The 24,776-nt window shown below is 33.0% G+C and overlaps 3 protein-coding genes across 3 annotated transcripts; 2 read left to right on the top strand and 1 right to left on the bottom strand.

The window, feature by feature from the left end:
* Positions 1–202: 202 nt before the first annotated feature.
* On the top strand, positions 203–17,946 carry LOC125060469 (glutamate dehydrogenase, mitochondrial). The gene is made up of 9 exons (XM_047665375.1): positions 203–783; positions 5,197–5,397; positions 7,861–8,000; positions 10,443–10,536; positions 11,607–11,764; positions 14,885–15,046; positions 15,905–16,109; positions 16,837–16,991; positions 17,675–17,946. Exons 1-9 carry the CDS (start codon positions 351–353, stop codon positions 17,789–17,791), a joined length of 1,665 nt encoding a protein of 554 aa, XP_047521331.1. The 5' UTR covers positions 203–350; the 3' UTR covers positions 17,792–17,946.
* Positions 17,947–18,806: 860 nt separating this feature from the next.
* LOC125060231 (transmembrane emp24 domain-containing protein 3-like) lies at positions 18,807–20,468 on the top strand. Its single transcript, XM_047665025.1, has 5 exons — positions 18,807–18,905; positions 18,988–19,167; positions 19,318–19,435; positions 19,743–19,870; positions 20,094–20,468. The coding sequence occupies exons 1-5, from the start codon at positions 18,888–18,890 to the stop codon at positions 20,316–20,318; spliced, it is 669 nt and encodes a 222-aa protein (XP_047520981.1). The 5' UTR covers positions 18,807–18,887; the 3' UTR covers positions 20,319–20,468.
* A 134-nt stretch (positions 20,469–20,602) lies between these two features.
* Positions 20,603–21,863, bottom strand: LOC125060230 (protein YIPF5-like). Its single transcript, XM_047665024.1, has 2 exons — positions 21,569–21,863; positions 20,603–21,485 (listed from the first exon to the last, which is right to left on the bottom strand). The coding sequence occupies exons 1-2, from the start codon at positions 21,675–21,677 to the stop codon at positions 20,803–20,805; spliced, it is 792 nt and encodes a 263-aa protein (XP_047520980.1). The 5' UTR covers positions 21,678–21,863; the 3' UTR covers positions 20,603–20,802.
* Between the last annotated feature and the right edge of the window lie 2,913 nt (positions 21,864–24,776).

The raw sequence follows: 24,776 nt of genomic DNA, 5'->3' as shown, positions 1-24,776 counted from the left end.
TCAGATAATGATCAGTTTATTTAGAACGAGTGTCATCACATAATAACTAGTTACCCCAGTAAAATCTAAATAGGCTTTCGTCTGTACTGCTAGTTAAGAGCCAAATGGTCTATGGCCAAAGCCCGCATCATAATGATACACCCACCTGTACTCTATGGAAACCGGATAGATCACTATTTGCAGCTGACGCATAGCACCACGGCTTATTCTTGGCATAGTCGCAGACTTGCTTTCCGTCGGGGCGGGTCGTCTCTGCAGTTTTACTCTTATATTACTTAACCATTCGTGTTTTGGTTCCAGTGTAGAGCGACCCGATACCTAACCCGATTAGTAGTACTTAATATATTACAATGTTACATTTAAAAAACTTCGCCAAGGCTGTGTCACCGCCCCTAAAAAACACAATTCAAAATGAGGGAGTCAATAGCATCTTCAAAATCGCGCCTGCTGCCGTGAACGTTTCTTGCAGAACATACGCGAGCCATGAAATTCCAGACAGGCTCAAAGATATTCCAAACAGTGCCAACCCTCGATTCTTTGACATGGTTGAGTACTTCTTCCACAGGGCGTGCCAAGTTGTCGAAGACCAGCTCGTCGAAGACATGAAGTCGAGAGTGCCTATTGAAGAAAAAAAGAAGAGGGTAGCTGGTATTCTAAACATGATGCAGCCTTGCGATCACATCCTTGAAATTCAGTTTCCATTGAGGCGCGATTCTGGTGATTATGAAATGATTCATGGATACAGAGCTCAACATTCCTCACACAGAACCCCAACTAAAGGAGGTAAGTGATCTTTTTATAGCTTACAATACAATTGCTAATAATTCGTAGATCTTGTAGTCGTTGTTATTAGAATATAATCTATAGAATATATTTATAGCTCGAGAGACACGTGATTGTACACTTTGCTATTACGTAGATAACCAAATTAACAGGACATAACCTGAAAATAATATGCTTTATCTGACCGCTTACCAAATTTATAAAATAGCAAGCTTTTGTAGCTATTTTTTTTATTACCTACAAAAAGCATCATGGAAGTATGACAATATGTTTAGTACTAGTAGACATCTTAATTAAATATTCACATACCTGACAGGATTCTAATTTCATGAATTTTTTGTTGTGACAACCAAATAAAGAAATTACGTATTTAACTACATTTGACTTTAATTAGAAATGTACAAAAGATACATTTTTTTATTTCTATTTACATTTATATGTGTAATGAATTCAAATAAAAGCGGTAAACATCGTCTCCCGTGCCAAAACAACATTTATTCTATAAATTGTTCATGACGTAAAGGTAAATTTAACTAAATCTGTTCAAATAAAAAATACTTTAAATCCCAAGACAGATGTTTTTATATAGCATGCTGCTATGCGCTTGTATACTTGAGGACTTAAAATCTTACATGTTAATCTTTAAATGTTTTTTTTTTTATATTTCATGTATTAAATTTAGGCTTTAGCCAAGTATTAAGTATTACGTCTAATATATCGGTATCAACAGTCGCGCCAGAATGTTTACCTGCTAAATTTCAATATTTACATATCAAGTTATCGTCGCTTCTCGTTTTTATAATGAGAAGTCTATCTTAGTATATTTAACAGTGTGTAAGTGTTATGAAATATTCTAAAGAAATAAAATTACTATTCACACTCCGTCTTACAGCCTGGCCACGGGACATTCGCCGACGCGAATATTCGCGCGGTGCGAACCGCGATGCGTCTAGCGACTGAAATAAACTCATAGCAATGTACTAATCAAGCCACGCGCAACGGCGACCAGCGATGCGACCGGCGAAATGTACCGAGCGAATCGCGCGGGCGACTGACGTCGCGACGGGCGAGCGAAACAAATGCATGAATCAGTACGGTGCAAGCCACGGAGTCGAGCGGCAGTCGCGGCGAATAGAGAAGGGAATAAATAAGTTTAGTCGTGGTCGCGGCGAAAAATGAATACAGAGTTTTTTGTTACTGAAATACTGGCTAGACCAGCTATTTGGAAGTCTGGCCATCCACAGCATTAATTTAATATACCTTAATCTCAAAAACAATTTTTCAGCGGCACTTAAAATTCTATTTGCATTAACTTTTTTCTCCAATTCTGGATATATTCTGAATTTCTCATACTTCTTGTGGAATTCTCCACAATTTCTCCAAATATTAGGTCTTGCACCAAAAGCTATTACTTTCCAAGCAATATCGAGATGATTTCGATAAAGACATTTCGCTGTCGAACTTCCTTACTGGTCGCGGCGGCAAACGTGACTGGTCCGTGGCCTGCAAACGGCCCCGCGCGAATGGTCGCCTCGCCTCCCGCATCGCCGTTCGCACCGCCGATCCCCGTGGCCAGGCCGTTACGCTGCCAGGCGGTGATTTTTTGTCCAATAATTAAACAAAAAAATTGGTTTTGCACCTGACGTCAATCAGTGATTTCAATTTATTCAAAGGGTTATCGAACTGGGCTTTTGGTGGTCTGAGACATTTTTATATTGTATTAATATCGTGTCTGATACTAATAATTAATTTTGTTAACAATTTTTATAGGATTTATAATAATTAAACTAATCTAGATATATATAATAAGATGAATTAATAAAGTTATGTTACTCGTAAACGTTTATTTAACATAAGTATAACGGCATAATAGCGTGTTTGCTATGATTGAATTGTATCTGATGCCTCCCAGAATATTTACTGTAAAATTTGTAACGGTTCCTACGTTGTGGTATTGGTGTATTATTAGCGAGCTGATTACAATAGAAGTTAAAGATTGGGAGTACTAAGATATATGTAATTAAGTTTTTTTGATCAAACTGTATTATGAGAGACCTTTAGCTCTAAGCTATTTGAGTAGTATGTTTAATGTGTAAAATCGGATCAAATCCTGCCACACACCACCAATTTGCTAACTTACCTGAGCTTTACGAACTAATACTTAAGAAAAGATATATATAATATTTCCTTAATGATCGGCAATACTTTCGCAAGCTGGGGTGTTACAGGTCTATATTCAAACCGACCCGCCTGCTATTTTGCGGACATAGGACAGGCCCTTACAAAAAATGTTTAATTGAGTGGAATTTTTATAACAACGTTAAATTTTACGCGAGACACTTAAAAATAAAAATAAAATTAAAATGCAAAAACTAAAGACACTATTATTTGAAAGTTTTCAAAATTGTCGAAAGGTATTTGATGAAGCTTAGTAATTTTACGGAACTTGTATGGAACGAAATGTAGTAGACGCGACTGGACACAAAAAATACGTCTGGCCTCAGATTTAATCACATGGTTCATGTCCCGGATGGAATTTGAATGCTTTCTTGGTTATAGGCTCCACCAGCTCGCAATAATGAAATACTGTTTGAAGTATTAGTAATATAAATATATTAATCTATTTCATGATAAGTATTATAGCTATTGAGTATATAAAAAATGCCGGTTACGGAATATATGTATTTATTGATTTCACCTAGAGAGTTAAGAGGCTATCAATTATTGTCTTTTTGCGTAGATAATTATAAAGGATGACATTTACTGAAAGTTGTTTACAGATTATTCCAATCGTTTACCTACTATTACACAATTTGAGTTATTATAAGGAAATAGAGAATATCAATCAATTCCCTCCGTTCCACAGGTAACCCATTCATTTAAATCTCGCTAAAGGCAAGTTAGTATGAATGAATAGGTACAAGATCGTAAAGAGTATAATATAGTAGTATAATATCGTCTATAATATAGTATTTTACACTTTGTTCACGAAAACGCTAATTATATAATTTGGTAATAATAATAAAGGTCTAAAAGGCTAAGTAATAGGCGCCCTTATCACTTAAAAGCGTTCTCTTCTTGTCAACCATTCAACTAAATTGGAGAGCTAAAACTTTACGTGCAAATCGTATACGCACTAATAATTAACTTCCAGTTTGGTAAGCAGTCACATGATGGGTTTTTCTTAATAAGTCTTTAAAACAATTGTTGTTTCGCTGGGAATATACCCCATAAGAATCACGGGGTATCATGTGTTTGACATTGCACACAACGCCACTCAAGTTCAGTTTTCACGTAGCTGGCATTGTATAATCAGTATTGACGTAATTATCGTCAGAACCACGCCCCCCCTAGGAGAATTATAATCATCGGTTTATAAACTTAGATCTTCATTGCACGTTTTCTAAATAAACATAGTTTTACTTTGTTGCAGTAACAATAAAATAAAATCTTCCAATTAAGTACGTGTTTAAAGCGTCATCGTTTTTATTTCAGAGGAACGCGTTCAGTGCAATCATTTCTAACCGACTTTAAAAAATCCAAAGAAGGTTTACAATTTAACTGGTTTTTTTCTATACGAGTATTACAAAGCAATACTTTTCATATGTTTAAATAGAAAATAAACTCTCCGTAGCTTATATGTTCGAGTGAACAGTTGGTTTGTCATTCATTGTTAAAAATAGGAGACTTGAAAATTTTCTAATGCAGACTATTATTAGGCGACTTGGCTCGAATAGAATATCGTTGTAACGTTTCTTTTCACAAATGTCCGTGGAAAATATAGCTTCATGACCCCAATTAAAAACAGAATGTACAATAAAATAATATAATCAATATAGAAAATACAAAATTCTTGAATTAATGTGGAAAGTGAATTACGCAATTAAATATATAAGAAAACCTCTGGAATTCTAAAGATACAGTCAATGCGGACGAAGTTACGAGTATATTATAGTCTCCGATAGTTGGTTAGGTAGTTAAGTTTATAAATGGGAAAGTTTGCTATTCTACTTTCATTTAGCTTCGTATACTAGGGCGGAATCTGTTCATGTTATTAGTCTTAGGGTGAGATCTATAGAGCGCATTTAGACTTTGCTCAGACTTAACTATAACCATTCTTTACTTTTTTAAAGGATAATAAAGAAGGTATTGCATGAAATGAAACATCAATTTCTGTCTTAGCTTGAGCTTAGCTTAATCTCACCGTTAAAATGTCTATAAATATACTAAATCATAGTTTAACCTTAGTGTTTTTCGTAAGTAAAGTCTGAGCAAAGTCCAAGTGCGCACTATAGATCTCACCCTTAGTTTTACCTGATTTGTTAAATCTATTATATCGTTCATTGGTAAAGAACATGTTAATATAAGTTTATTGTAAAAACTCCCGCAATTCATAGTTACTTTTGTCCCCAGGTATAAGATTCTCAACAGACGTTACAAGGGATGAAGTTAAGGCTCTTTCTGCGTTGATGACGTTCAAGTGTGCTTGTGTGGATGTCCCATTCGGTGGTGCCAAAGCTGGTATCAAGATCAACCCTAAAGAATACTCTGAACATGAATTGGAGAAGATTACACGTCGTTTCACCTTGGAGCTCGCCAAGAAGGGCTTCATCGGTAAGTTATATCTTGGGATACTATAATCTGTACTTTTATAATAATATTATAAACTGAATTTTGCTAGGTTTCTAATATATCGAACGGAATTGGTTCTAGATTTAACGTTTCACAGCCATTCTGTTCTATAAAAATACTTGTATTACGAGAATATTAAAGAATTAATATATTAAATATACATGATTATTTTTCCGACCCAAATATCGGCCAATAGAATTGCACCATTCGACGTCACGTGGTACAACCTACATGGTATTATACTGAAAAAGCTCTTGTGGTATTATAACTGACTATCCTAAATGTTGTTTGCAACAACAATTTTATAAAAATTGTAGTTAGAAAATGATATTAAATTATTAAAGAAAGCTGTTCTTGTGACACGAGTGTAAGTATGTTTTATCTAATTCATTCCATTTCTATGTACTCGAAGTCATGTGTTCAGATTATAAATAGCAACAGTAGTCTCTAACCAAAGAGGTGTGGTTATGACGCGCATCACGTCAATTGCATAACCACGAACACTTTACAACAAATATTTAGATATTTATGATATACATTGTTAGTTATAATCCTATAATCACAAAGTCACGCCACACACCTACTGACATGACGTCATTGTTGTTATGCAAATGTATCATTTTACTAAAACATTTCTGAGAATTGAAAGTAAACAGAATGATAACGTCGTGATAAGTATATGTATCTTATCACTTGATACCTTAGCAACAACTTTCAAAACATGTTACCCAACACTTTTTATTAATAAAACTTGACATCATACAATATTGTTAAGTTCTGATTAATTTATTATCATACCTATTATATGAAAAGTCCATAAGCGATTATCATAATCATTTAATATAATTGTTGATTTACCATTTTGATTATCTGATGTCAAGTTCATGTCAATATAATCTGTTCCTAAGGGCGTCTAGAAAATAATAAATCTCTAGTCATTGCCAAACAATTTGAAGCCATAGTTTTATCTGCAGTTTACGGGATTCCATGTTTTAATAGAATCATCTGTGCTAAAGCATTTGGTGGTGAAACGTGTGGCTAAGCTGATAAAACATTGTAAATTCTGTTTTATAACAATTTTATTCGCCAATTGAACAAATTTAAATAATAATACTCTCTTTCATACAACAGAAACTTGAAAAATTTGTCCCACCAAACCATCCCAGAATGGTGAAACGTTCAGCTAACGTGAACTATTTCTAAGAAATTACTAATTTTGTTGTTAAAATAAGTCCCATAAATATAAATAACTAAAGGCGATATATAATTTCCAAATGTTAGTTTGTTTCACCGACATTCAATAGTAAAGTATATTCAGATAGAAGTTTTATGTTTAAGAGAAAATACTATCACAATTTCTTATTAAGATAACAATAGGCACGTAACAAAGCTAATGGTATAGTCGTAAAATGCGATTAGGTTTATTAATATCGTTTGTATACAATTTTTTGAAAATATATCTAGCTATTGCTAAGGTGGAAGGAGTTTTCAAACTATTAGTATTTCTCATTAGCGGATTTCACGCCAATATATTATTTAAAATATCAATGCATTATCATACATAATTTATACATTAGGAAAGGACTTAGTTAATTTATTTTTTAAGCAATACCTAAGTTTAAAAAAAAATTAAATCTTTTTTCTAATTTTAGGTCTTGGCCTCAGATTTCTGAATCTGTTTCATGATCATTTTTAAATCTTATAGGCAAGTAGGTGATCAGCCTCCAGTGCCTGACACACGCCGTCGACTTTTTGGGTCTAAGACATGTCGGTTTCCTCACGATGTTTTCCTTCACCGTTTGAGCAAATGTTAAATGCGCACATAGAAAGAAAGTCCATTGGTGCACAGCCGAGGATCGAACCTCCGACCTCAGGTATGAGAGTCGCTGAAGGCACTAGGCCAACACTGCTCAATACCTAAGTTTACTTAACTTAGTCCATATGCGTAATATGTGAGTGAGCAATGTGAGTCATTATGCGACCAAAAGTATTTGCATTCTATGACCGCAAATAACACTTGCCCTATGCACGTTTAAGCCTCAAAATTGGACGGTGTGTGTAATGAAAAGCTATTAAGAAGTAGAAGAGGCTTAACCGAGGGTTCAAACCCCACATGTTAATATTACACATCAGACAATATTACACGACGACTCATTGGTCTAGTGGTTAGTACCCCTGACTGCGAATCCATGGGTCCCGGGTTCGATCCCCGGCTGAGAAGAACATCGATGTGATGAGCATTTGGTGTTGTGCTTAGGTCTTGGGTCTATCTATTTATAATATGTATGTATATCCGTTGCCTAGTACCCATAACACAAGCTTCACCAGCTTAGCATGGGACTGGGTCAATTGGTGTGAATTGTCTCTAAAAAAAAGACACAAAAAGAAGTCTTCACATAGACAGATCTTTTCGAGCTATATATCTCACACAAATTTCCATTACAGGGCCTGGTGTGGATGTACCAGCCCCCGACATGGGAACAGGGGAACGTGAGATGTCATGGATCGCTGACACATATGCCAAAACCATTGGCTACAAAGACATCAACGCACACGCATGTGTTACCGGCAAGCCCATCAACCAGGTGCGTAACTTTTTTTATAGGGAGTTAAATAATCTTGGATTAGGATTCATATGTTATATGACACGTTTGATACAAACTATTTAATAATAAAACAATTTTTTACCGGATTGGAGTTATGTATTTACAATTATTTTGATACTAACTCCGGGGAAACAAATACAGATAATACAACTTTTTCTACAGCTGTGATACTTTTTGACATTCAACACCTTGTGTCTTCAGTCACCGTGACCACGCACGATGTAAAGCACGCGAAACGTCGGTTAAATTTAAAATTTTGAAAAATAATTGTAAATACATAACTCCAATCCGGTAAAAAATTGTTTTATTATTAAATGTGTGAAAGTTATGTCAATAAAAGACAATACTACAAACTATTTACTTTTCAACATATAATTGCGACCTGATTCAATTAAGTACAAATATTTTTTTTTTTAAATTATAAAATATAAGGAACTCAACACAACAAAAAGTAGTTAGCAATTGGCTCATATCTAACAGTGCAATATGCAGGTTAATAAAATAATACGGAAATTATAATTATTATCTTTATTAATAGAAATATAGAAGAAATATTTTAGCATGGTAACCCAACGCTGTGTAACGTTTTGAGACGTGTACAAAAGCTATTACCGCTTTCATTAACTTGCATAATCTTTAGGTCAATGGTCAAAATTAGTAACGATGATTTTAGCATAACTTATTGCTAAAATAATGTACAACAGCAAGTGCGATTTCACACTGTAATTTGTCCATAAAATTCCAAGAGGCATGAAATCTAATCAACTTTTTATAACCGTACAGGAATTTGTAATTTTAAATCAATCCTTCAAACTGTTTTGTTACAAACTTATGTTCGTTATTACTTTATAACCAAATTACAATCATGAATTTTTAACGAAGCATATCTAGAAAGGTGAGGTGAGTTCGATAAGGCCCTCAATTTTTATCAAGTTAGATATTTATAGTGATTACAGGATTTAAAAAGATTTGCATGGCACGTTTTGATAACACATGATCAATCGTTTCCGTTCATCTTCTAATTTGAGAGTGTCCGTGGTCTGTACGATATTAACCACGCAAACCTGGTTATGAGCAGACATAGAATAACGAAGCATTACAATGGTCCTGCAAACACACAAACAATAGGAATGTGTTAAAGCAATAAACAAATCTTTCTGTGGTTCGCGAGCTCATTAAAATGAATTTCTTCAATGATATCCGTTGAAGAAATTCATTTTAAATCTACAATATTATTTACATTAATCAACAAAGTCCGTTTGTTTATAGTTTGTGGTACATATTTTGAATATATATGGAAATATAATCAGGGCTCTGTATTTGGAACTGAACGGATGCTTGTTATCGAATAGACTATGGACTGGATACAAACAATTTGACCAATCTATCGATATGTTTATGCTAAACTCTTATCATTTTCGCACTTGAGAACTTAAATTTAGTCTATTAACTAAAAAATTATTCAATTTAATTTTCGGCGGAACTATTCTATCAAACTGAAATGTACATTGCCTAATAGGAATAAATCTGAATCTTGTATGCCCTAAATATGGCCCTTTTATATGTGTACAAAAAATATGTCTCATTTTTCATATAGGTAGTCTCCTTTACGTTGTGAATATAATTACTGAAGTTATAATATTATGATTACAGAAGTTGTTTCAATATTTCTGCTATAAAAATAGCAAAGCGCAGTTATCTTATCGTTGAGAACGCTAATCTTAATTTGATATTGACCTCTATTGAATCGGACGTATTTAATATATAGATAAGTAAAACTTGTTTATTATCTTGAATCATTTCGAAGGCGTGGTTTTGGTTTTAAAAAGTTTTATATTAAGATTAAACAATAATTGGTGACTCAAATACTAACAAAACCATTTTTGTTTCTGTCTGACGATAAAAAAAAATACAAAGCTCCCCATGCTTCATAGGGTAGTTCTTTATCGCTCGACGTTATATTATTGTGTTAGTCTGAAAGGTACAAACATTTCGATATCTACTTACTAGGGGAGCGTTCAAGTATTACGTCACGCAATTTTTAGAGATTATTAACACCCCCCCCCCCATGTAACCTGCCGTAACGTTTTTCCAAGTATAGTAAAACATTACGTGACTCTTTATGCCTAAAAGTTACCATTATTTGGTGTAAAGTACTGGTAGTCGAAAATAATATTAACAATAACGCGGAACAACCCCCCCCCCCCCCCCCTCCAAATTCGTTACGTAATACTTGAACGCTCCCTAAGCTAAAACATCAATGAAAGAAGGTATACCATGTCCCCATCAGCTTTGTCCATAAACTTTACTCTCACTTCTCTATAATAGTGTTTAGGTTTTGTTTAAAATGCGTTTGACCCAACTAAAAGCGTTAAAGAGGAATATATAGAGGAGATATATATATTGAAACTGCTTTTCCAGGGTGGTATCCACGGAAGAGTATCTGCTACCGGCAGGGGAGTGTTCCACGGGCTCGAGAACTTCATCAACGAAGCTAACTACATGAGCATGATTGGTATGTTGTTTATAGATATTTGATTATTCACATATGTTGCAACACTCACACTACTGTTTATTTCTACTGTTGACCAATCACGGATTACTTCTTTTTTTAGTTTGCGAATTTTGAGACCAAAACTTCATGCAAAAGTAAATCTTCAGGGAAGTTAAAAAAAAATAGAATTATTGAAACGACCAGTCCTATTTTCGTCGAGTTACACTGAAATAGATAAGTTTCCTTAGATGATAATAAGATTTTAGGAATACTAATCGATTAGTTAAGTGAAGCAACAGTTAAAGTAGTCAACATTTTGGGCCTTGGGCCTCTATGATGCAGTAGATATGTTGGAAAATAAATCAGTAATATTTGGAATGCATTATATTCAAAATGTTAAGTAATTTAACTTGTGTACTTTAATCAGTGATAATTGTTTGAATGTTATCAGGATACAACGTAAGTGTTATACTAAGCATTTACGTGGTGAGTGACATAAAAAACTTTAGAAATTAAAGTATTTCACCATAGGAAAAAAATAATCGCGCATGCATGAATGGAATACTCATCGTATTCCATTCATGCATGCGCGATTATTTTAGTTTTGATTAAGATTTATTATTAACGGTCGAAATTCATGGGTTATAGTATGAACGATGCAGTTATTACGCCTAATATTGAATAACTTTTCAAGGACGTTAGTTGTGATTGGTCAACTCCAGAGCAATAGTCAGGAGGTTCAATCTGTAGTATTGCTTATTCTGTGGCTATTTTAACCCTTATATATCGTGTATATGATTTCTAGAGTTTATTGCCAGTTCTTCTCTTCCATTCTAACCCCTTGATGTGAGAACTGGCAGTAAATGTAAAATTATAAGCATTTCATATATATATATTTTTTCAAGTTCATAAGTGTACATTGCGTTACCTATATGAATAAATGATTTTGACTTTTCCATTTCACACGCAGGGTCAAAAACAACGTAACGTAATCAAATAATAGAAGTCTATAAAAAGCCTTAAAAGAAAAAAGATGAAAAATGTGATGCTAAGAATCAAAAATCGGTTATAGCAATACTTATTTCTTTCAGGAACGACCCCAGGTTGGGGCGGTAAGACATTCATTGTACAAGGTTTCGGTAACGTGGGTCTTCACACTTGCCGATACCTGGTCCGTGCCGGGGCTACTTGCATTGGTATCATTGAACATGATGGAGCCATTCACAACCCAGACGGTATTGACCCCAAGGTAAGAATTACCGTAAAAATGCATACCTTAGAAATTTTCTTTTCATTCCCACCTGTTGTTTGATTCCCGGCGAAACAATAATTGTGTATTGTAAGCAATATATGGATATTTAAAACTTGAATTAAATACTACATTTTGAGATTAAATTCAAGTTTTATAAACTGGAAAATGTGAAAATTTAAATAACCAATATCATGGTTATCATCAGAATATTTTCAAATACTGACTTTGAAGTGCCTTTGTAATAGGCCTAATAAATGATTTCACTTGACTTGATCAGATAACTTTCGTATAGCAAACGAATAACAACGTACATATGTTAACATTGGATGTACATGACGTGTTGATTAACCTCAATTATGTCTACCGGTTAATTTAGTATTAATCACACACTAATTGAGACCATGATAAATTTGACCGTAAACATTTACATTTGATCTGCATAGCTTTTAATACTCAAAATGAAATATATTTTTCCTGCTAGGCTTTTTTGTCATATACAGTCTATATTTCCTTTTTTTAACTGAACTAAAAGCGCGTTTAACTACAGCAAACAGTTGTTATGGGTGCCCATACATTTGTTATAGCGAATCTTTCGAACTTTCTGCCAGTTCTTTTATCATATAGTCCTTTTTATCTGAGCTGAAAATGCGTTGGTGCATCTATTCCGTAGTTTAAAAATTGATAAAATAGTGTCTACTATATCTGTCAAGATCTCAGTAGTGAAAGCAGCGTGTCTCCCATTCACCACGCAAATTAATCTTATTGAAGCTGAAATCGAATTGATAAAAAAATAATAAGGATAGCAACTGATAAGCCCATCATACGATTACTGAAGTACCTACTTGATTATATATCAATATAAGACTAATTTAATTTGGTCAAGTAAGCTTACTTAGTTTAGAATATTAATTCTATATATAGAAAATAAACCTACTTATTGTTTCCGATATAGGCCTGTCATTCTTTACGGTATTAATTTATTAATTCGTTTAGAATAAAATCGATAAAAACATAATAATTCATTGAATTTCCTACTAAAATCAATATGCGGTTTTGTCATAAGGCGGGGCTTTATAGTGCCACATACTTTTCTTGGCCGGTAAGAGCGTCGCTGTCATGGATTTAACATTGTATATTATTGCTGTATTGCTAGTAAATGAAAATTACCCATTATAATTTTCTACGGCATTGGACATAATTTAAAAACAACATTCGATCAATAATAGAATTTATGTTACACTTAATGTAAGAGAATAATAATAAATATTTATTTATTTAATTTTTCAAATGTAAACTGAACTTTATTGACTATAATGACTCCTTTTCCAGTCTTTGATTATTTAATTGTAATGAATTATTTGCATGCAATCAAAAACTATTTTTAATAATGCCCAAGAAGTATAACTTCTTACGCGCGTACATAAGTACACGCACCCTTTTTTTTTAACGAATGACCTTATAAAGAGTTTACACTGTAGAGCCTGCGTTAATGATTCAATAATTTTTAATTTCTTTGTTATAAATATACGAAAATACAAATATCCTCCATTATAATAATAATAATAATGTTTTTATTCATCAGACAAATACAGTCCATTGATTGATTAGTAAGTTAGTAACAATAGTTTCTTAAGATCTATGTTAGTAGAATTAGTAAAAATAAGAAAAAAGTAGTTAAACAAAAACTATTAGGTACAAAGCCCTGCGGAGATGTTGGAGCAGTGCAGTGTCGTAAATTAATAATATATAGAACAAGCTGAAACCCTTATTTCCCTTTCACGATATCCTATCAAACGCTTAAAGAAATTAACACTCCAAAGCGGTAGATTAGTTTATTATCACAAAAAGATTAGACATACAGTAGACAGCCTTGTGCTGCATGCACATATCACGTAACGTGAACAATGTACCGGGCGCTTGTGTCAAATATTTGCTGTAATCATGTTGTTACAGTATTACGAACCTTGTTATTTCATCATCTACATTACTTAGCTATAAATGATGTAAATATTTTTCTGTATAGGCATGAGACAGGGGAACTACATGCCTTAGAAAATTATCTGCGAACCAGACTGAAATATGTGCTTGCTCAAGTCATACTACATAATAGAGAGTGCTAATTCTTGGGCTTCTTTGTAAATTTTCTCGAACTAAAATAATTTTAAAAATACAAAAGAAATCATTAGAAGTAGGATTGGGGTATACTTTCCCACTTTTGATCAACCCGAGAGCAACGTTTGCGCACGATTACTTTTATAAAACACAACTAGGTATTTGATGCTTATAGACTCAAAGTCAAGAACCTTGTTACAAATCAATTATGATTAACTGGCAATCGAATTTTGATACTCGTATAATGTAATATCAAAGCTAAATAGCCCGTCGATCACACGTATACTTGTTGCTAATATTATTTAAATATCTTTCAATCTATACTCCCGAGCCTCATTTTAAATATGAATTATTATTAACATATTTAGAAATAATAATTATATTGAAAAATAATGCTCTAAAATATGTAATCATTTATTTGTTTTGACTTCAGTTAAAATGATTTTATAGGTCATATGTTATTTAAACAATTATCTCATACGAATATATATTACAATATTGTGAATCATTAGCATGTAATTATATAACAGATCATGTGTTTTATTAAAATGACCTTCGGAAATACGTTTGTCTAGAAAATAGTTTGTATTTGTTATTTATAGTAAGGACTTCGCAATTATCGTAAATAGAAACAAATCACTATTCACTTTGGTTTAGAATTTACGCTATTAATTAGACAATTTTTGCTACATTTTATAGCGGTGTAGGTAGGCTATACAAAAACTAATAAAACGTAGCTGCTCAGTCAAGCAAGGAAATATTTTTTTGCTTGACATTCACCCGCGAGTTAAACCTAATGGTTTGCAGACTAACCTAAGCACTAGACAGACCGTTATTTTTAACTACGATTTAAATTTTGATCGCGTTTTTTGTCTGAAAATAATCGCAACAAATATTTAGTCTCGTGACTAGTAAGAACATTCCAATTAAGAGAAGTTCAACATTAAAAGAATGCTCAGTATTCAAATGCAAGTGTGTTGTATTTTTCATATTTCTTTATTCCAGGCTCTTGAAGACTACAGGATCGAGAACGGAACAATTGTAGGATTCCCTGGCGCCAAACCATACGAAGGCGAGAACATGTTGTATGAGAAATGTGATATCCTCGTTCCAGCTGCTGTTGAGCAGGTCATCCACAAGGAAAACGCCCACAAGATCCAGGCTAAGGTTGGTTTTTAGTATTAACGGAATTCTTCCCTTTAAACATAAGTTGCCGATAGCTTGTTGGCTCTCACAGCTTTTGCACTTTAAGACGACCACGTATTTACCGATTTTACCCTTAGGCCGTTAATTACCGATCCGATTTAGAAACTCACAACAGTAGGTACTTACGTACTTCTCCACTACTCCGGCAACCGATTTTTAACGATCCGATAACTTGCTAGATCGGAACGCGGTGTTTTATCGGTCCAAGTATCCAAGAGGTTATAAATTATTATTCATAGGTTTATTTATAGTTTCTTTAATTTGAAAGAATCTGGATAACCTGAACCAAACCAAATTATGTTGCTATTTATTTATATTTTTATACCATTATATTAGTGAACTATTTATTAAGTAGATTATAATATTTTAAGATAGACAATATGAAAAAGTAATAAATTCAGAATTTAGAACGTTTTATTAATAAAATAAAGCATAATAGGGGTTTTAGTTAATATATAAGTGTTGCATGATAAATATACAAGTATCGATTATTGTCGGATCGGATATAGTGGAGAAGCGAAATCCGGCCTTCCGATATTTTTCTCATGACTCATTCCGGTATCCGACGCCGGACCGGAGCAGTGGAGAAAGGGCCTTACTGTTTATATATTGCCCTATTTAAAAAAAATCTAATAGCAATACAATTCAATACAGCATTTTCAATTTACTACATATAACGGTTATGTCATTATTGATTCATTTTGACTTTGTGGATTAAACTTAAATTTTACAAATATTTTTAATGAAAATGGCATTCAAATGACAATTGACCCTAAATGACATTTCCTTGACACGTTTTGACAGTCTGTTTATTTTTAGATAATCGCTGAAGCCGCCAACGGACCGACCACCCCAGCGGCAGACAAGATCTTGATCGACCGCAACATTTTGGTGATCCCCGACCTCTACATCAACGCCGGTGGTGTGACGGTCTCATTCTTCGAGTGGCTGAAGAACCTCAACCACGTGTCATACGGACGTCTCACATTCAAATACGAGAGGGAATCCAACCACCATCTCTTAGGTATGCTGTTTTAATAAAGAAACCTTTTGGGCTGTCCATGTTTTGTGATCATTTGATTTTTCTAATATGCAAGTAGGTGATCAAATTGCTGGGCCTGACTTTTTGGGACAAAGGCCAGATTTCTCACGATATTTTTCTTCACTGTACAAGTGACCGTTAAATTCGCATATAGACAGAAATGTTGTACACCCGGGGATCGAACCTATGACCTCAAGGATGAGAGTCGTACCACGAAGCCACTCAACCAAATAGCACGATATTTTAATAAGAAAAAATTATAAACGCCTTATCCATTACACGTTAAAAATAGAAATTATTACTGAATACATAAATTTTTATTACTAAACAAATACATTTTTATTACTAAACAAATACATTTTTATTACTAAACAAATACATTTTTATTACTAAACAAATACATTTTTATTACTAAACAAATACATTTTTATTACTAAATAAATTGGTTAATTAGTTATTCTCTTGTGTGTTGCACAAGAGAATAACTAATAAACATCATAATGTAATGTAATAACTAATAAACTTATGTTTATGGTTTCTTATAGGCGACATATTTTTAAATAATAAGTTGTTTAAACCTCATTTACACAGCTATGACCCACGGTTTCATCCGTATTATTTAGATCGAAGGATTCCTCGATCTACACGAAAATAATTCATATTCATTCATATAAGGTCACATAATATTAACATATTAATTTTTTTACAGAATCCGTACAAGAGTCGCTTGAACGTCGTTTCGGTCGCGTCGGAGGTCGTATCCCGGTAACTCCCTCAGAATCCTTCCAGAAGAGGATCTCTGGTGCCTCTGAGAAGGATATTGTACACTCAGGTCTCGACTACACCATGGAGAGATCTGCCAGGGTGAGTATTAAAAAAATCGGCTCATAACTTTACAGAATAATTATCTGGTTAAAAACGTTTAAAATTTATGCTCATGAAAGGTTACATATTCGCAATAAAAGTATTTTTCAACAACCAAGAATTTTTAAAATTATTTTAAAAAAAGCTTTTTTTATTTATGTGAATATTTTTCTCTCCCTGGCAATTGAATTAGGAAACCAGGATCTTAGGTGAACTGTAATCTTTACTGGCTTAATTGCCTAAAGTCTCATTTTATTCCTATTGATGTTAAAATAAAAAAATATTCATTCATTGTCATATAAATTCTTATTGAATGAAAGATATTATATATGTATTTTATAACTTTAAAAACTATATTTTAAACTTAAGCGCCAAGACTATATCAGTGTAAAAAACATCTGTGTAAGAATTTTTGAAATATTGTTAATTTCTTTAATGTGTATAATAATAGCTATGGACAGGGATATTTGGAAAGGGCAGATGGAGACATTACCCGTTGAGGGGTTCCCATCAATGGTACTGAAGGAAGCTAGGATATTGAGATATAGGAATATAGATAACAAAAAAACTATATAACAAATCTAAGCTGTATATCCTACTTTTGTAATGATTAGAAATTAAACAGGCTTTTATTATTATTATTTGTGTGTGTATACTTATATGTTAATATTTTTTTAATCCAGGCCATCATGAAGACAGCCATGAAGTTCAACCTAGGATTGGACCTGAGAACAGCAGCGTACGCCAACTCCATAGAAAAGATTGTCACAACGTACGCAGACGCCGGTCTCGCGTTCTAATACGAATTTATTTATTTGCATTTCAAGACAATTAGCCTCTGCACCTATTCACAGTATTTTATTTTGAATCGCTTATACCTTGTTAAACTTTTAAGTGTAAATGTGACTTTTCCATTTGTAACGTCTTGGTTTTTGAAATAAATTGTTTTACCGTTGTATGTTGTTTTCCTTAGGTTATCTCTTACAAGTGCTTCTGCGGTATCATACATTGATCACTCTTTTCGAATTTTCGCCTCAAAAGACATCATTTAATTAAGTTGCCAATTTGCGACTTAAGTAGCCGTGTGTACCTTCATACTAAGAAACTTGACGATCCTTGTCCCTGCTAACTTACCACTTAACTATCGATTTCAATATAGCTCTACTATGTACATGTCTGTGGTAAAAGCGCTAGATATATTTAAAGATCGACTTTAAATTAGGATCGATAGAAATAATTATTATTGAAATCGCCATCACCAGTCACCACAGCTCGGTAGCAGTTTTAGAGATTATTCATATTGATTAATAACATAATGTCCCCAAATATGAAGAAGTCTTAAGACTAGTTTGACTAGCTTAACATCTATTCTAAATTCATAGACATTCAAGCTCTTTGTTTTAAGAATAAAGATCGGGCTATAGAGGTCTAAACTTTGTTAAATAACTGTATATAACTTAATAAATAATAATAAATCGGTAGAAACATCATTTTTAATATTATATTAATTCAAATTCACTAAAAAGCTTTGTTTCTACAATAATTTTGGCCCACAGTGTCATTACAGAGTCAAGAGCGGATTTCTAATATGCATCAGTCATTTTTGGGAATGAGATGGAAAGACAGTCGAATAGCTGTTTTACAGATTCTGTACATATATAATAATATATTCTCTTCCTAACGATATATTTCCATTTTAGCTGTAGATTACATTTTCTTTAAAATACAGGTCTTTGTCAAATTGTAAACATAAAATTTTTTTAGAATTATAATATTATTTATAAGTTATCTCAGAAATTTTAACTGAATTTAAAAAAAAACAGTTAAAGTTAATGCGATCGCAGCCAAACAACGTCACGTTTCCGATATGTGTGATGTGTTGATTAATAAACGTCAATGTCATCGTCAAAAATGGTAAAGAACCGCTAGAGTTATACTAATTCCTGATTATAATCGTAGGGCTATAATCATTATTTTGTATTTTCATGTGCCGTAGAAGTTTTATACTATTAAAGAGAAAATGTTTGCTACGCCTTTGATATATGTCCTTTTACTACTACTAACTGATAGTGTATTTTCAAAGAGTGTTGAACTTACTTTCGAATTACCAGATAGCGCTGAAGAATGTTTTTACCAAGACATAGAAAAGGATATCTCAGCTTCCTTGGAATACCAGGTAAATATTTGGAAATCTGTTAACCATTTCCCTTGTAGTATGCCTTACTTCAATGCCTATTGTAATTGTTTAATATTCTTAATGTGGCGTTAAATCATATTCACAAACATCACGATAACCGATTGTATTATACTGTTTTTATCTTTCAAGGTTATAACTGGTGGCCAATATGATGTTGATGTCAAAATAGAAGGTCCGAATAAGCAAATAATTTATCAACAACAAAAGATGCAATATGATTCTCACCAATTTACAGCCCAATATACAGGTTGGTTACAGTTGTTAGTACAGCAAAACTGTACAAAATTAATGTGATTATGTGATCTAATACAAAAAAGAAATATATTAACATAAAGAACACATTAATGTGAATACAAAAAAGTAATTTTCATTAACATGTCATTGACTAGAGAGTAAAATCTGAAATGAGCAGCTTTTACAAACTTAAGGATAAAGGTTGAGGAATTATTGGTGATTTCTGATAGCAATGTTGGTGGCCTATAAGTCAATTAAAAAAATAATTGTTGTTAATTTTAATTCTCTTCTATTAAATACTGAATTTGAAATGTTTTCAGGTGTATATAAGGTGTGTTTCAGTAATGAGTTTAGTACATTTTCCCATAAACTTGTATATATGGAACTTAATGTTGGCCCTGAATTGCCTCTGCCAGGAGTTGGTGACCATGCTACTGTCCTTACACAGGTATTAAAGTTGACGGCCTTGACTTAACTTTCATATTCTATAAATAAGAAATTCAACAACTGATACTAATTACAACATAATATATTCTAAATTGAATGATCAATTAGTCCTCTCACTTCAATGCATGAAATATATTTATTTATTCATTAGATATTTAGTTATGGATTTTTAAATATGATACATTTTTAAAATCAGAACTAATATAATTGTTTCACTCTTTTAGCTTGAGACATCAGCAGAAGAAATCCATTCAGCTCTAAATAGAATTATTGATCATCAAACCCACCATCGATTAAGGGAAGCTCAGGGTCGTAAAAGAGCAGAGGACTTAAATGAAAGAGTATTTTGGTGGTCCATTGGAGAAACACTTGCAATTTTCTGTGTAACATTTGCACAAGTTATGATCTTGAAAAACTTCTTTAGTGATCGACCATCACTATATAAATAATTATTAGTTTAATAGGATATTTAATATATTTCTTGTGGTAATTATGTGTACAATAGTTTTATTTTTAAAACCAATGAACTTGATTTAAATAATATTATGTTATTGTAATATGTCACAAACATACTGCAATGTTATTCATGTTTTGTTATAGAATGCGCAATTTAAATTGTTTTCATTAAAATTTTAAAACTATGGTTGTTGTGCATTGTTTTGAAAAATCCTTTAACTTTTAGCTAATATAATTGTATACTTTGTGTACTAACTGTAACTGAAAACAAACAACATTTATATATTATGTTTATTATTTCAATTAATAAAATACATTTGTATAAAAACTTTTGAATAATCTTAATTGCCTTAACATCAAGTTTATTTTTAATACATGCTCAATAATTTTATTATTTTTCTTATAGTGTAATAAATGAAAAGATTTTCATTACATGTACAAAATTGATCTTGATGTCCTCCTAACAAATCAAAATGTTTAAAACAAAACTAGTAAAGCAAACACTCCATTTACTAATGCACAAGGATATGCAATTAGAGGTCTTTGTTCTGAATCTCCTGACATAGTAACAAACAATCTGCTTGCTGATAATGCTGACCATATAACAGCTATCGCTGATAATGATAAACCTATTCCTCCCTCTAGGGAAATGAAAATTCCTAGCCCTGCCAAAGCAACCATTGGTAACATACAGTATCCTAGAACACTGGCAACGCATAAAATAGTAAACACTCCTTCAGAGCGACTCATAAGGGACAACAAAAAGTACATTAATATTACAGACATCATTGACAATCCATATACATAACCAAAATGTGCCTTATTACCAGCAAGGAATAGACAGACTGCCAGCGCTAAGCAGAATGCAATTGGTCCCGCTATATCTGTATCTCGCAACAGAAAGTTTGCATCATCTGCCTTAGATTGTCCATGAAATGGATTTAGAACAGCCAGTGTTTTTTCAAGGATTCTGTCTGGATATATTTCCAACTCATCAAGCAGTGGTGGCTCATCAAATTCTGAAGTTGCTGTAACAGCTTCTCCTGGTATTGGGGCAGGCGAAAATAAGCTTGGGTTGTAATATTGATTATTATTAGGTGGATTATTCTGGCCCTGATCATAAGAAAAGTTTTGATGTTCTGGAGCAAATGTCTGAAAATCTACAAAAAATATGTTATAATTTTCTCAATTAATGATATTAATTAACACAAATCATTTATTTTTATAATGAAGGATGTTTTACCTAGATTCTGAGATGCATCACCAAAAGAATTTGAATTATTGAAAGAATAATTTTGACTATTTTCAGGAGGTTGCCAAGAATAGTCGTTTGTATTTTGAAAGCCAGACATTGTGATTTCCTTGGAATATGTACAAGCGTGAATTCTATGTTACGTTTACAAATAAAATATTAAATGAATGATTAATATGGGAACTTCGATTGCATTTTTTGCAATATTTTGAATTTTCTCTCAAATCTCAATATCGAACGATAGTCATCGTCATTCGTCAAGATTCAAGCGTCTACGTCATCTACAATGGCAATTGACATGAAACATCTCGTCAAAGTTACTAAGTTGGTTGTCACTGTACCAATATTTCCGATAAAGATAAAAAACGTTGGCTAAGCTGTAACATCGTATACAACCTAATATATTTTACGAATATCTTTTAAAATATTGTTACTCGTTTCTAAGAGAAGCGTTGATAAAATAATTTTCAACATTCACCAGTCTAAATAAAACATGATTATAATCATAAATTTTTGTGATTTTTGTAATCTCTTTTTATATACTTGCTGGTTAGCTTATACAGAGCTTTAAGTTCATTTTTCATGGAACGTGTTTTATTACTGTTTATCTGCAAGTCATGCCTCCTGCTTATTAGATTTTTTGTACGTTCTGACAAAACCTCTTGTGTTTTTTCTTTTTGCTGGTGTACCTTTCTTGCGTTACGAAGGCTAAGTTGGATGATGTTGATTAATTTATTGTAATATTCTTGTGCCGTACAGTCTGGAGACGTGTCTTGCAAAGCTGGCAGTTGGTTGCATGTATCAAGTTCCTGTATTCTTTAATTTCTTCTTCTGTTTTAAGAGTGCTATATTGAGTATTGCAGTACCTGGCTCTGCTTTTTATTGGTTTTGTGATTACAAAAATCACAGAAAAAATACCATAAAAAAAATATTTAGAACTAAAAGGAAGCTTAAAAAAAGGTTACAAAGAACTAAGGACATATAAAACTTGGATCGAAGGCTTAACAGATACAGAAAAAACTAAACACTCCAGGAAAGACATCGTAAACGTTGCAACAAACTTTTACAAAAAACTGTACTCCGCTGAAATTAAAGCCAATTCTGAAACCTCTAGTACTAAGACCTATCTACAGGTAAACCCTAAACAAAATATCGCTCCAATAGAGTGTAAAGAAGTTGTAGACACGATAACGAAACTAAAACCAGACAAAAGCCCTGGAAGCGACGGTATAACCAACGATGCCATAAAGACAGCACATAATTTACTAACTGAGCCACTGACCAAACTGTTTAATATAATAATGGAATCTCTCGAAACACCGTCTGAATGGTCAAATTCTAACATAATTTTGCTATATAAAAAGGGAGATCCTAACGACATTGGCAATTACAGACCCATAAGCCTATTACCAACTGTGTATAAAATCTTTTCTACAATACTAAACCAGAGAATTAGTCAATCGATAGAAATAAAACAACCGGTTGAACAGGCTGGCTTCAGAAAGGGTTTTAGTACCGTCGACCACATCCATACACTAGAGTTAATAATAGAGAAATACCAGGAGTTTCAAAGACCTTTATACACAGCATTCATAGATTACCAAAAAGCTTTCGACACAGTCTCGCACCACAGTATATGGAAATCTCTGGAAGCTCAAAATGTAGAAAAGTCATATATAGATGTTATAAAAAAGGTATACGAAAAGTGCACAAGTAAAGTCAAATTAGAAACTACTGGACCCATATTCCCTGTTAAAAGAGGTGTTCGTCAAGGCGATCCGCTCTCTCCGAGGATATTTATTGCTATACTAGAGACTGCACTGAGCGAACTAGATTGGAGTAAAAAAGGTTTATATATAAAGGGCAAATATCTGAGTCACCTTCGCTTTGCAGACGACTTAGTGCTGTTCTCCGAATCCAGTTCTCAACTTCAAAGCATGATCGAAGACCTTTGTAACACTAGCAGGCAGGTGGGCCTCGAAATAAACATTTCCAAAACAAAACTCATGTCAAATGGCACTAAGAAAGACATAATCCTAGACGGCAACACACTAGAATACGTCGAGCAATACGCCTACCTAGGAAAACAAGTCGGTTTCAGCCAAAGTAGCAATGAACTAGAAGTACAAAGGAGAATTAAAAATACATGGAATAAATATTGGAGTTACAGAGAGTTATTTAAAAACGATATGCCTATAAATCTTAAAAAGAAAGTCATGGACTCATGTCTGATCCCGTGTTTAACCTACGCGTGCCAAACGTGGAAGTTTACAAATAAAATAAAAACAAAAATCATTACGTGCCAAAGGGGAATGGAGCGCAGCATGCTGAACATAAGCAAAATACAAAAAATTAGACACGCTGACATAAGATCCAAAACAAAAACAATAGATGCATTAAATCACGCACTAAAACTAAAATGGAAGTGGGCTGGGCATGTTGCGAGGCTCAAAGACGACAGATGGACACAAAAAATTACGACCTGGAAAGGACCTAAAGGAAAACGCTGCAGAGGGCGACCTTTCGCACGCTGGGAAGAAGATATTAAAAAAATAGCTGGCCCCAAATGGCAGCACATAGCGCAAAATAGAGAAAACTGGCAAAAGCTGGAAGAGGCCTTCACCTGAAGAGGGGTTCCCATACAATAATTAGAATATCAAAAACTGTAAATAATAATACTTAGCATGATAGAAATATAGTCATAATATTTATTCATCTACTAATAGATTTTGTTAAGTTTTGCAAAGGTTTAGAAAACCACATAAAGAAATGTACCTTATTAATTGGGAAATAAAAGGCTTTTTATTTTATTTATTTATAATCATAAATAATTATTATTAAGATTTATATTCATTCATATCGACAGCAGTGTTGGCCTATAGTCGTATTTTTAATTAGACGAAGCCAACTGACAGTAGCTAATGTCACTTTGTAAAATAATGTTGCCATATTTAAAGTAATAGTGATGCGTTCAGTTCTTGTTCAATCAGATGAATGAACAATGAGTGTGAATAGTCAATCATTTCAAACAATAAAAGAATATTACTTCTATCTCAAAATTGTATAAAAGTGCTCTGATATAAGTTAGGTACTAGTACTATGTAACTACAATCAGTTTTTTGACGTCTTATTACAAAGCGCGGCGCGGCGACTAGTGCCATCACCGATCATTAATTCAGGGGTTTTTACTTTGTCACAA

This window comes from Pieris napi, chromosome 21 (genome assembly GCF_905475465.1).
Source record: "Pieris napi chromosome 21, ilPieNapi1.2, whole genome shotgun sequence".
Lineage (NCBI taxonomy): Eukaryota > Metazoa > Arthropoda > Insecta > Lepidoptera > Pieridae > Pieris > Pieris napi.
The sequence above is the reverse complement of the archived record's forward strand: the minus strand, read 5'-3'. Positions and strand labels throughout refer to the sequence as shown.